This window comes from Lissotriton vulgaris, chromosome 4_1 (assembly GCF_964263255.1).
Source record: "Lissotriton vulgaris chromosome 4_1, aLisVul1.2, whole genome shotgun sequence".
Lineage (NCBI taxonomy): Eukaryota > Metazoa > Chordata > Amphibia > Caudata > Salamandridae > Lissotriton > Lissotriton vulgaris.
The window spans coordinates 1,396,519,138-1,396,531,678 of NC_141691.1; the positions used below are offsets into that span (position 1 = coordinate 1,396,519,138).

Genomic DNA, 12,541 nt, shown 5'->3' on the forward strand with positions numbered 1-12,541 from the left:
ATTGTATTCCAATTTCTTTAATACAAAAAACATTTTTCGGCTTGCTTAATAATTCAAAACTGCATTCATAGTTTCAAGGCAATGATGGTTATATAAGCTAACTCCATCAATTGCTGCTCAATTGTAAGGGTTTTTATTTGAAATAGATGGATTTATTTTTAACCATTGAATTGTATTGAGTCCGCTGTTGTGTTCGCTGTTGTGTTCCCACTCTGCACATGGCCTCCGTAGGGTTCCTGGTTACATACCTCGGGTGGTTCCTTGGGTCCCTAGCACTTCTACGTCTTCTGGGTATAGTCTTGACTCAAGTCGTGGTTTGCATACCACTATTTTAGTATATGGTTTGGTCTCCCCCTGGCAACCACTGTGTATTTCGTGCTACTTACCTGTTTTCTCTGCAAAGTATTATGTGCATATCTTCGGGGAGAAGATATTAGCATGTGTTAGTGAGTGTCTTATAATAAATACATATTTTTATAACTACACTATGTGGTTCTTTTTTGCTTAATCTATACCTATAAGATTACGTTCTGGTAAAACAAGCTGCTTTACACTTGTTCTGGACTAAGCATGAAGCTGCTCTCCACAGCTACCCCTTAGAGAGCTTTCTAAGGTTGTCTAGGACCACTAAAATCACCATATGGGTTGTCTGGATTGGTGCAGGGTGCTCACGTACTAACGTGTACACCTTTTATCAAGCCAGCTTCTCACACCGGGCCTATTTTATGTCCCAGTAGTCTGACCTTGGCTAATGACTAGAAATTAAAGAAATACTCTTTCTCTGGAGACATGGTCTCCAATGGGCTCATCATAAAATCTATGTGTGGACGCACAATGAGATTCTATTGTATCTAATTTCTATTCTACTATGCAAGATTCAACTGTCATTCCCTACATTTCTGCAAACAGACACTGCAAGACAGATTTTCTTTAACGACAAATGAATGATTCAGAAATACCCACAAACTCTCCATACGTTCTGGCTGCATTCAACAAAGCTGCTTCAAATTTCTTTGAAGATGCAACAAGGTATTAAGATGCAGCAAATGATTTTGATGGGAACTTGACATGCAGTCTTTACAGAGGGTGTTGGTATACCAAGGCAAGGCTTTTGTCCCAGAAGTCTCCGCAACTGAATGTCCTAAAATGGTTTAGTGAGACTCCAGTAGCTGGAAACTGGGGCCCGAGGAAGATGTTTGAGATAATCACTAACTGGTTTTAGTGGCTTTTTCTCAAGTCCTCGCTAAGATCATAAATACTGAATATATTTATTTGAAAGGCTTGGAGGAGAGGAAGGTACTGTCATGATTCATCCTCGGAAAATACTGGGCATCGGGTTTTAGCGTAGTCCGGGCTGAAGAATGCTGAGAAAGGGAAAGTGTAAACTTGAGTAACTGAAAACTAGACTGCTCTTTGATACACTTGGAGACTCACCTTCTTGTACACTTCTGAGGCATAAGGAGCAGAGTCAATATTTAAGACCATTTTGGCATGTTGTCTGTGTCTGGCAACAAGTTAGTTGTTGTGTTGTGGATTTCAGCTTCATACGCGATTTTACCTGTTTTCTAAACTCACATGTTTTTTTCCCTTCTCAGTCTCCTCGTGTCATGTTCCTCTTCCAGTACCTCCCTTTCAGTGGATATTTGTTTGTGCTTGATACATTCTGGTATCCTCTTCTCTCCTCTCTCGGCTGATCTGGTTTGTTGTGGCATCTTTGGATTCCTATCTGCTCTCCTGTTCTGCTGTAAGCCCATCATAAGTAAAACCTGCTACACTACTCCTAAGCTTTAATAGTTCACTCCAGCTTCTAACAATATTACCTGTGGTTTCCCATTTTATTCTACAGCCAGTTCAGTCATGTTCCATTTCTCCAAACATCGAGAATGCCATGTGCAGTCCCTAGCCTTTGACGAACCATTCTGAGCATGAGGCCAGTGCAGTGTTTGTCTTGCGTCCTTTCCCTGTTTCACCTTGGTTTCTACCATACGTGCATTAGTCCTTTGCAACATTGGTAGCTTTTATGGAACAGCAGGTAATGTTAGCTGGGCTGATCAAAGGAACCTGACAAGTGAAAAGCCAATACAAAATCAAACCTGTGGTCTCAAATAGCGTCCGATTCCATAGGCAGGCAAAGCACTAAATTACAATTGAGGAGCGTTAACAGTAGGGGAACTGCTGGTTTCTAGTTGGAGAGGTTATTGCAGTGGATACTGGCCTGATACACTCCATTGCATTTGTCTTCTTTTTTTTGTGGAATTTGTGCGCCCCGTCTGCCCCTCTTTGACTGACACCTGAACCTGGCCTAACCGAAGTCCACTTTTCTAACCCTATTCGCCTGTTTTTTTATTGAATCTTTGGCCACCTTTGGATAACTACTAGATTGAAACATCCGCTTATGCGACAATAAGAATAGAAACTGTTAAGTTTAGACTTTAGAAGCTTCTGCATCAGTCCAGTTTCCTATTTAATATGGTTTCCTATTCAAAATAGTTCTTATGTTGCTGATTTTCCTGTATATGCACACACTGGTCTTTACTACACTTAATTTACTTTGTTATCTCTGTAAACATGACAGTACATTGGAGTCTACCTGTCCAAACACTTTATTCACTAACTAAACACTTTGCTAAATTCATTGATAGCTGATCATTCATGAATTACCTTGATATTATTGGTAAAATTATACATCTTGAACAATTTCCTTATGTTACTCTAACCACAGTTGCAGTATTTGAAATGCCCACAATTTCTGTTTAGGTTACAGGGCTACTTATCTCTCTTGCCCGCCCTGCACCTTGTCTTCAGTGTGCTTGGGATTGTGTGTTCCTCTGTTTAAAGTGACTTGAGAAATATGAGTTGTGCATTTGTCAAGGGCACCCAAGTGAACCCCTTTTGTCACAGTAGCTACTGCCCGCTCTACTTGTTTATTTATTTATTTATTTATTGCATTTCTAAAGCTCACTATCACCTGACAGGCATCTTGGCGCTCATAACTCAGTTTGACAACCTCCGCAGGACCTTACTATAGCTAACTCCTAAGTCTTAGGAAATAACCATGTTTTTAGATTCCTTCTAAATGGCAAGAAATCACTGATTTGTCTCAGTTCAAGACGTAAGGTGTTCCAGAGCTTTGCAGCCGCGATCCCAAATGATCTACCCCCTGCTCTGAGTTTTTTAAATCGGGGATTTTTATCAGTTTTGCCCCAGATAAACGCAAAGTTCGGACAGGGACGTACCACTCAAATTTGCGTGGAAGGGAGGTCGGACCCCTTCCATGCAAGGCCTTAAAGACTAGGCAGAGTGATTTAAACTTGATTCTTTGTTTCACAGGGAGCAAATGCAATTCCGCCAGGGCCACAGAAGCGGAGGACCGTCTCGACCAGCCTAGTACCAACTTAGCTGCGGTTGATTGCAGCCTCTGCATCCTGTCCAGTAAATATTTTGGAGATTCAAGGAGCAGGGCATTACAGTAGTCAACTCGACTAAGTATGGTACTCCGAGCTATCAAGGAGCGCCCAGGGGAGGTAGCAGAGGTAAGATCTTCCTAAGAGAGCAAATGATGGCCAAGCAACAGCCCACCACTTTCGTGACATGCGCCTCTAGGGTGAGATTACAATCAAATGTCACAACCAAGTTGCGAACTGTCTTAACAGGCTGGCCAAGGTTGGGGGACTCTGGAGGCCAGAAGTTACTGGGCAGCACAGAGGGAAACCTTCCCATGGCACAGTAAAGCATCTCTGTTTTAGCTACATTAAATTGTAGCGAATTTTCCCTCAACCACTGTGACATGTCTCGCAGACAGCTATGAAACCCCTCTAGGGAAGTTGACTGCGCTCCCTCGAATGATAGAATTAATTCCGTGTCATCCGCGTACTTAACGATCTTGATGTTATAACGCTTGATGACTGCAATCAGGGGTCTCATGTAAATATTAAAAAGAATAGGGCTAATGGATGAGCCCTGTGGCACGCCATGTGAGACACAAGTATAGGCGGATTGATAGGGGGAGAGAGACACTGCCTGCTGCCTCCCTGATAAAAAAGAGTGAAACCACCTAAGGGCGTAACCCATCACTCCCACCCCTCTCAACCGTCTCTGTAGGATTTCGTGGTTAACAGTATCGAAGGTGGCAGACAGGTCGGGCAGAATAAGAACCGCTGCCTGACCCCTGTCTGCCCGCCCCCGAAGCTCGTCCATCACGGTCACCAGGGCCGTCTCGGTGCCGTGAGCCGGCCGAAACCAAAACTGCTCCTCCTCCAGAAACGTAGTTTGTTCTAAGCATGTAGACAGTGTGCCACTCACACTGTGTCCTACTATTTTAGCAGGAAAAGGAAGGAGGGATATAGGTCTATCATTTTTGAGACGCTCTGGATCGAGGGAAGGCTTCTTAAGCAGGGGTGACACCAGTGCCTGCTTCCACTGAAACGGCACCACTCCATCAGTGAGGGACTGGTTACAAATCAGACGGAGCGAGGGAAACAGTTCTGCCCCAAATTCCTTCCAGATATTACATGGCAACGGATCCAGGGGAGATCCTGATACAATACTATCCACTACTCTGCAAAAATCCTCAGGCTTCAAGGGTGAAAACTCTAAGAGAGAACCAAAGGCAGCCCCCTCCGTATTGACACTTGCTACCACAGTGCCAGTATCTTCCAAGGCAGGTGATAAAACATTCGCCCCCACAGGAGGGTGAGAACCCACCCCCAGCTCCTTAATAATGTTGTTAACTTTATTATGAAAAAAGCTAGCAATGTCATCACAGAGCACTTGAGAAGGAAGAAGCTTATTTTTACAACAGTCTGGGTTGGTCAGACTGTTAAGATTATTAAAAATACTATGTGTGCTATTTGGAGCCTTGAGTATCTGGGTCGCAAAATAGCCGGCTTTCAATCTATTAATGACCTTCCTATATTCTATTATTTTTATTCTCCATGACCTCTTGTTCGCCTCTAAATAGCCACGCCTCCATCTCCTCTCAGCCCGTTTACACTCTAGTTTCAAATTTTTCAGTTCCTCACTAAACCAAGGGGCAGATGGTCTCCCCCTGCTCCGAAGGTGCTTATGTGGAGCAAGAGAGTCGAGAGTCAAGTTGATTTTTCTACAGAGGGCTGCATAGTTCTCCACTGAGGCCTCCTGGGAGAAACAGTCTTTCATTGAGAACACCACATCAGGACCTCTCTTAAGCATAAGAGCCTTCCAATCCCTGCCTACAAATTCGCTCACCCAATTGCCTTCCCGCTTCTCCAAGTTGACCATGTTCAAATAAAATTTGATCAAAGAATGATCAGTCCAGTCCATGGGCAAAACTTCCGCAATGTACACTTGATCATCCTCCGCAAAAATAAGATCTAGCATATGTCCTCCCAAATGAGTGGCCTTGGATACTTGTTGACAAAGACCCAGACCCTCACAAGATTGAGTGATATTACCAGGCCTGAGTCAAGGGACCCATTCAGCCAAAGATTAAAATCGCCCAAGATCAGCAGTCTCCGATGTGTAGCGGCCATATCGGTGAAGGTTTCCAATAGGAGTTGCTGATGTTGCACACAAAAAGACCTTGGGGGGTGATAACAAATAATCCCTGTCAGGGACTGGCCTAAAGCACTCTTAATTGCAAACCCAAGAAGTTCAAACAATGCAACCGCATCAGTATCAATGGTGGCCAGGTTCAATGACTCTCTGTAGATCATCCCAACCCCTCCTCCCCTTTTCCTCACCCCCCCCAGTCTTGGCTTATGATGAATTTTATAGCCAGGGGGGCATGCCAGACCAAGGTCGACCTCGCAATCTTGTCGAGTCCAGGTTTCTGTCATACACAGCACTTCCAGCTCGTGAACTTCCAACAACAGGGTTTTAGCAGAGCTCGAACATTCAGCAGCCCACATGGTAGAAAGTCCTTAGCCAAAAATCTAAAAAATCAGACAGGGGAGGGGCGGTCTCCGCAAAACAGAGACCTTCCTTACAGCTGGCCCCTCTATTTAGGCTGTGAAGGTGAGCCCCTGAATACTGGAGCGGGCAACTTACTTGAGCTAGGTTCCTATGGACCAAGGGAGAGGCAGCAGGGCCGGCGCTGAGCGTGTCCTTGGCGCGGATGAGCGCAGATGGGCTTGCCTTTGGCGCGCCGTTGGCGCGCCCACTGCGCACGTCTCTTGCACGCTTGCGTTTGCCTCCGGATTTATCCTTGTGCCCATCCAACTAGACCGCTAACTACCAGAAGGGCGGGAACGCTCGCACGGACGGTCCCCGCCAATCAGAAGAGCGGCAAGAATGGCACCCGGAAAGAGGTGAGTGCAGAAGAATCCCCTACCGCACCCAGGAATCGGCCCCCCGGCAGTCCCAACAATAAAATAATGCAAAATTAAAAAGTGCCCTCTCACGACACTGTAGATAATAAAAAACAGTTGTCAAAAGCAGCACTAGTAACCCCTAAAGAGGCAGCCACAAGTTACTTTTCCAGAGGCTGCGCGCTTGCGTTTGCATCCGGATTTATCCTTGTGCCCCCTCCAACTAGACTGCTTACTTCCGGAAGTAGAAGTAGAATGGCCGTGAAAAGAGCATATTTTGTAGTCTGAGCACTACCTGCTCTATTGTGTAAAGTTCTGTCCCGTCCCCTGTAATGCACGGTACTGCACACTAAACTTCTTTCTCCTTTTGCTCTTGCTTGCCATTCTGTCAAATGGTTGGCAATAGAGAGCCAAGTTGTATTTGCTACTCCTGCAGTTTGGTGATCCGCCCTTCTGGTTTCTAGGTTCTTCTGTTCCCAAAACCCACTCACCTGCCGCTTTGTCATTCATCAAACCACTCACAAGAGTTAGCTTTTTATTAAAAAAGTAAGTAGCAAGGTTGCACGCTAGGACAGAATGAGGGAGGATTGTTCTATACTGCTTGTACATGCATACCTGTACCTTGCTACAGTGCCCTTTGGTTTCAAATTTTTAAATACTAGTGTACGGTTCCGCACCATGTGGCAAGTTAACCACAGTTTGGTATAAGGCAGAGTCAGTGGACTATACCGAACATAGTCTCCATAGGGGTAAATATAGACTGATTTTGTATCTTTCGTAGTAGTGTAAGAAAAAAAACCTTTATTACACTGCTGAAATCTCCAATCCTGGTCTGCAAGTCTGGCTGGTAGATGGTTGGTGTAATTTCTGCTCTCATGTTTGGGTTGTTTAGTTTGAATAGAAGTTCTTAACTGTGATTATGTTGTCAGATGTGGCACATGTTTAACCATTATCAAAATTTCAACATGATCACAAAGTCAAAAGGTTTTTAAAACACATTCACCACTTTTCTATGCTCTGTACATCTGAAGTAAAAGAATGTTTGTAATGTTGTTACAAAATAATTATACTTAAAATCACGTCAAATATTTTTCACACAGGGTGGAACAATGTCAAAATTGTCGAAGTTTGAAATTGAATTGCCCACGGCGGTGCCAAAGCCACTAAAACTTTCGGAGAGAGATATTGCAATGGCAACAATGTAAGTATATTTTGTATTCAAGAGAGAGATGCATCCTTGATTTGGCACTTTTGATATTCTTACTATAGAGGATACCTGCCTTGTAACTCCACTGCATTCAATAGTGGCAAGGTGAGAAAAGCATCTTTAAAAGTAATGGAGTATTTGTGGCTTGTTTAATTTGGCCATTTTGTCTGTTTAAGAATTCAGAGTTCCTTACATGGGAGGCATGAGTATTCATAAAGAATTTCTTATTATTAAGAAAACGAACATTTGAGTGATACCCCATGTCAGTGACATTCCCTGGACTCAAACAAGCACTAGAATACTTTAGAATTGCGATACGACTGAAACCATCAGAATGCCTAATAGTTTAACTTATTTCTGGGCTTGACTTACATCAGTTCTAGATGATAAAACGAAACACTGCTACAAAAAACAGAAACCACTGGGCAGTTTTGTGTTGGAATGAAGATGTCGGCACATAAAAAGCCAGCTAATTTCCATTAACTGCTAATTGTATTTGTTACTTGGACACGTTTGCTATTTTAATTATGCAAGAAACGTGGTTAACTACTCTCTGCTCTTTAAAGAATTTTGGGATTTTGAGGTTTAATGTTTATTACTAAGGAATACAAATACGGCACTATTGACTTACTAGTGATTAAAGCTGAGAGGCAGGTATTACTATTAATGTATTACACTCTGCAATAAAGTTTCAAGTCCGGCTCCCAATGCTTCCATGCTCTCCAATTCATAGCAGCCATTGCAGTATGAAGGATTACAGTATGGAATGTGATACCTCTACAATAATAAAGTCCAGGGGCTGATGGTTGTCCTAAAATGTAAATCTGCTGATCCTTAATGGCTGAGTTTTGGGTGACTTCCCTTGATGGGATGTCTGCACATCACACCTAAATACCTTCTTGTTGGCACGCCCCCAGCACACGCCCACAGCACATCGCAGACACGCCCACAAGGGACTACTTTGCTGGCACGGTTCTTTTACCTTTTAAATGTATATGGTGGGCGTCTGCATAGCCTATGTCCTTCTGCTGCAACTGCTCTTTTCAACGCTGTATTGGGTGTTGTGATTGGTGCAGTAGTTCCTGAGATTACTCGCCTCAAAGGTTTGGGCTCTCTCTTTATTATATTAGTATAGATATAATCTAAAGTTCTGGTAAGAATGCCAGTCCCGCGGGTCGAGGTAGGGCTCCCGGTCACCCAAAATATCAAAAACATCTTTCCATTCATCCGAATAGACGTACTCGACACACGGAGAGTTGCTGGTGCATGAAATTTATTTGGCAGGAAACAACGCGTTTCACCTTGCGGCTTGGTCACGTTTCAGCCGTGAAAACCCAAAAGGTGTCCTTTTACTCTGTTATGCAACATAGAAATAGAACTAGTCACCCATATGTGTACAAAGCGATACCAGTTTGGCGGCCATATGTAAAAGAGCACAAATGCATATTTAAATACAATTTTTCTTTGATCTCATTTCTATGTACAGATTATGTTGTCCTCTCATATTCGGGCCAACAAATCCATATACATTGATAAAATATCTGTTCATATTTGTAAGATCACAGTGCATTTAGAAAGTTTATATCTTTGTCATAAAAATTCTATTGCGATTCTGCATAACTCAATGAAAACATCAATACAGCATACGCATAATCTGCATTAGTCCAGTGCCTGTGTTACCAAATTGCATCGTATTTTGCGAACTCAATGTTATTGTCGCATATCGATAAAGTTTTGGAATTCAAACAACAGTCAAGACTTTTTTACTTATGCACAAAAGATCGTAGTTAGTGCAAAATGTCACGCCCCAGTGGGCAAAAGTATTTTAACACCTTACGCGCCCCAGTGGGCACACTAGATGATCTATGATGACGTTTATGAATTCATAGTCCTTCCAAAGTCCTGTTACTCAATAAGACACGGCACACTTCATAAAAAGAAGTGAAATCTACCCAAGTGGACCAATGCTAATTCCGAATCCAAGCCCCAGTGGGCAATTCCAAGAGTGCCAAGTTTGAAACAGGAGATCTTGAGGTTGACTTAGTTAACTTAAATATTCACACAGGTCTCTCCAGACTGGCTGATTCCTGTATTAACCAGCATGTCTAGTGTGCACTGACATTTTTCTTCAACATCCAAATGACATCTGCTCCGTTAACATGGTCCCACCATTTCATCATGGTACCTATAAAAAGGTTAAAAAATATACAAAATATATATAAAATCTTATATACAATCAGACACCTGGAAGACAATTAACAGACCACTTTCATAATTTCATAATTTCAAGATTTCAAAATGTTCATTCTGCAAAGTGCACAGCTAATTATTCATTTGAATTTAATCCATTTGGAGCCATACATTCAAAATCAATTATATACCTCGACTCTAATTTGCGTAGAGCCAGTTTTCTGTTGCCTCCGCGAATTCCCAGATCCACCATGTCTATGACCACCATCCGCAGCAGATTTTCATTTTGAAAATGGCAGTCATAGAAGTGGCGTGCCACCGGGTATTGTGGGTTGTTACTCCTGATTGCCCTCAAATGTTGCATCACCCTCACTTTTGCTCTGTGTATTGTGCTTCCTACGTACCATCTGTCACAAGGACAGATTAGTACGTATACGCAGTACATGGTGTTGCATGATAGCGCTTTCAGGATGGCGAACACTCTACCTGATGTTGGAATAGTGAGAGCTTTACAATCCACACTCTTCCGACAGGCCTTACATGATTTGCAACATCTAAAGCCAGGATTTCCTTTTGCTGGAATTTTGCTAGTGACCGAGTTGTGACTTAGGTCATCTTTTAAGGATTTCCACTTTCTGAATGTGATCTGGGGATTTGGATTCAAATAAGATTTGAGGTGATGATCAGTGAGGAGAACATGCCAATATTTCTTAAAAATCTTTTTGATCTCATGGGCCTGTCCTGAGTAAGTGGTGATAAATCTTACTTTGTCGTCTTGCTCAATGATTCTATTTGGGTTCAGCAGTTCATTTCTGATAGCGGCATCAGCCCTGGTACAGGCCTGTTTGATCGTTTTATTTTTGTAACCCCGTTCTTTAAACCGGTTACACATTAGTTTCTTCTCCACTTCATAGGCAGAATCGGTATTACAATTTCTCTTCGCCCGTAGCAGTTCCCCATAGGGTATACAGTCTACTAGGTTCCGAGGGTGAGCACTTCTAGCATTTAAGAGGCTATTGCTAGCGGTTTTCTTACGAAAGAGACTGGTGTTTATTGTCTCTCCCTGAATTACCACTTGTACATCTAGAAACTCGATCGAAGTCTTATGGATCTGTTCAGTAAATACTAGATTCAGTGTATTCTTGTTCAATTGTTTTACAAACTCACTGGCCGACTCTGTACTCCCATCCCAAATCATAAAAATGTTGTCAATGTACCTAAGCCACAGGACAACCTCGGTGTTAAATTCGGCTAGTTCACTGGACACCTGATCCTCCCACCAACCCATGAATAGGTTAGCATAACTTGGCGCAAAGCAGGTGCCCATCGCCGTGCCCTGTGACTGTCAGTACATTGTCTCGTCAAAAATGAAAACATTATTTGTTAAACAGAATTCAATCAATTCTGTCAGCATTTTGGAATGGCTCAAAAATGATATTGATCTTGTTTTTAAGAAGTGCTCACCCGCTGCCAATCTTAGGTCATGCCGTATGCACGTATAGAGACTGCTTAAATCCAGGGTGTAAGACGATTCCCAGTGAATGCCCTCAATGATCTTCAAAAAATGAGTAGTGTCCTTTAGGTAGGCAGGGAGAGGGATAACAAAAGGTCCGAGATAGTGGTCAATGTACTGAGACGTATTTTCCAACAGGGAGCCCATCGAAGACACAAGGGTATTAAGTGATATAAAAAAGATAAGAACTAAGAGAATACCGAACAATATGAAGAATGTAACTCTTGAACAAAGGCAGCCCATAGATGACCTAAAAAAAGTACATAAAAACTGTTTAAAAACCTTAAAATATAATTAATTAGCCCATGATTAAACAATTGGCGAACAATACATTCAACACCGCCCTCTTTAGTTCCTTAGCCTTACAGAGATCTTGATAAAATTCATTACACAGAACAGGGTGTAGGGATCATTAGCCCTTTGCAAAAACAGTAGTGCAACCTTGGTGTGTTTAAACTTTGCTTGTTTTAAAATTCCCACTACAAAATTGCACCTAGGAAGAGTATAAAATGAAAATAACAATACAAAATGACCTATTGTCGCAGCCGCAGGTACCCTTCTGCTCAACAGTTAACGTAAAACCTGGAGGATCAGCCAATATATGATGTAATAGGTTGAGCCTAAAACAAGTCATATAAAATCTGTCCTGTGCATTGTGTGTGAGGGCAAGATAGGGTACCATTCCTTCCTCTGTTGTCAGTAATCTGTAAGCACCAACTGTGGGTTTACGTTCTTCTGAGGCAGCCCTACATGTGGCTGCCCGTTCCCCAAAAATTTGTTTGACTCTGTTTGTCATGGGTGGTGATTTCTTCAGGATTGGTAAAGATTCTTACAGCCAATGCCCTCAAATGTGCCCTTTACATATTTTAACCGGGGAATGCTCATTCCTTTGTCCCTTGTCAGGCAGTCTGTAATGATTTGTCTGCTTAGATCTGCCTCGTTGTTAGTCCAGATCTTCAGCCAGGCTATGAGTGGTCTGACCTTTATTAGGTCTTCAATGTATGCCCCTCCTAATTCATCATGTATGATATGGGCAGGGATACTTGTGAGGTTTTAAGTACCTTTCTAAAGTATTTATTTTCCTCTGCCTGTAACTGTTGGGTATTTGCAAAACCCCATACCTCTGACCCATAAGCCACTTTAGAGCAGCAGATTGATCTGTACAAGTTCATAACTTGTTTAGGCGACCACCTTCCCAGCCTACGACCATAGTTTATTATTGCCCCGGTCGAGGCCACCAATTTAGAGCTTTGTTTTTCCACTAGGGGTTTGAAGCTTAGCAGCCCGTCAAATAACAAGCCTAGATAGGAGAAGGACTGAACCTGACCTAGTTTATGGGTACCT

General features: G+C 42.6%; 1 protein-coding gene across 1 annotated transcript in view; it reads left to right on the forward strand.

Moving 5' to 3' along the window:
• The window catches only part of RMC1 (regulator of MON1-CCZ1), a 319,509-nt gene that overhangs the window by 110,786 nt on the left and 196,182 nt on the right, over nucleotides 1-12,541 (forward strand). Inside the window, exon 7 of the mRNA XM_086965645.1 lies at nucleotides 7,388-7,488. Within this exon, the coding sequence (XP_086821771.1) occupies nucleotides 7,388-7,488 (101 nt within the window). The remainder of the gene's footprint in view (nucleotides 1-7,387; nucleotides 7,489-12,541) is intronic.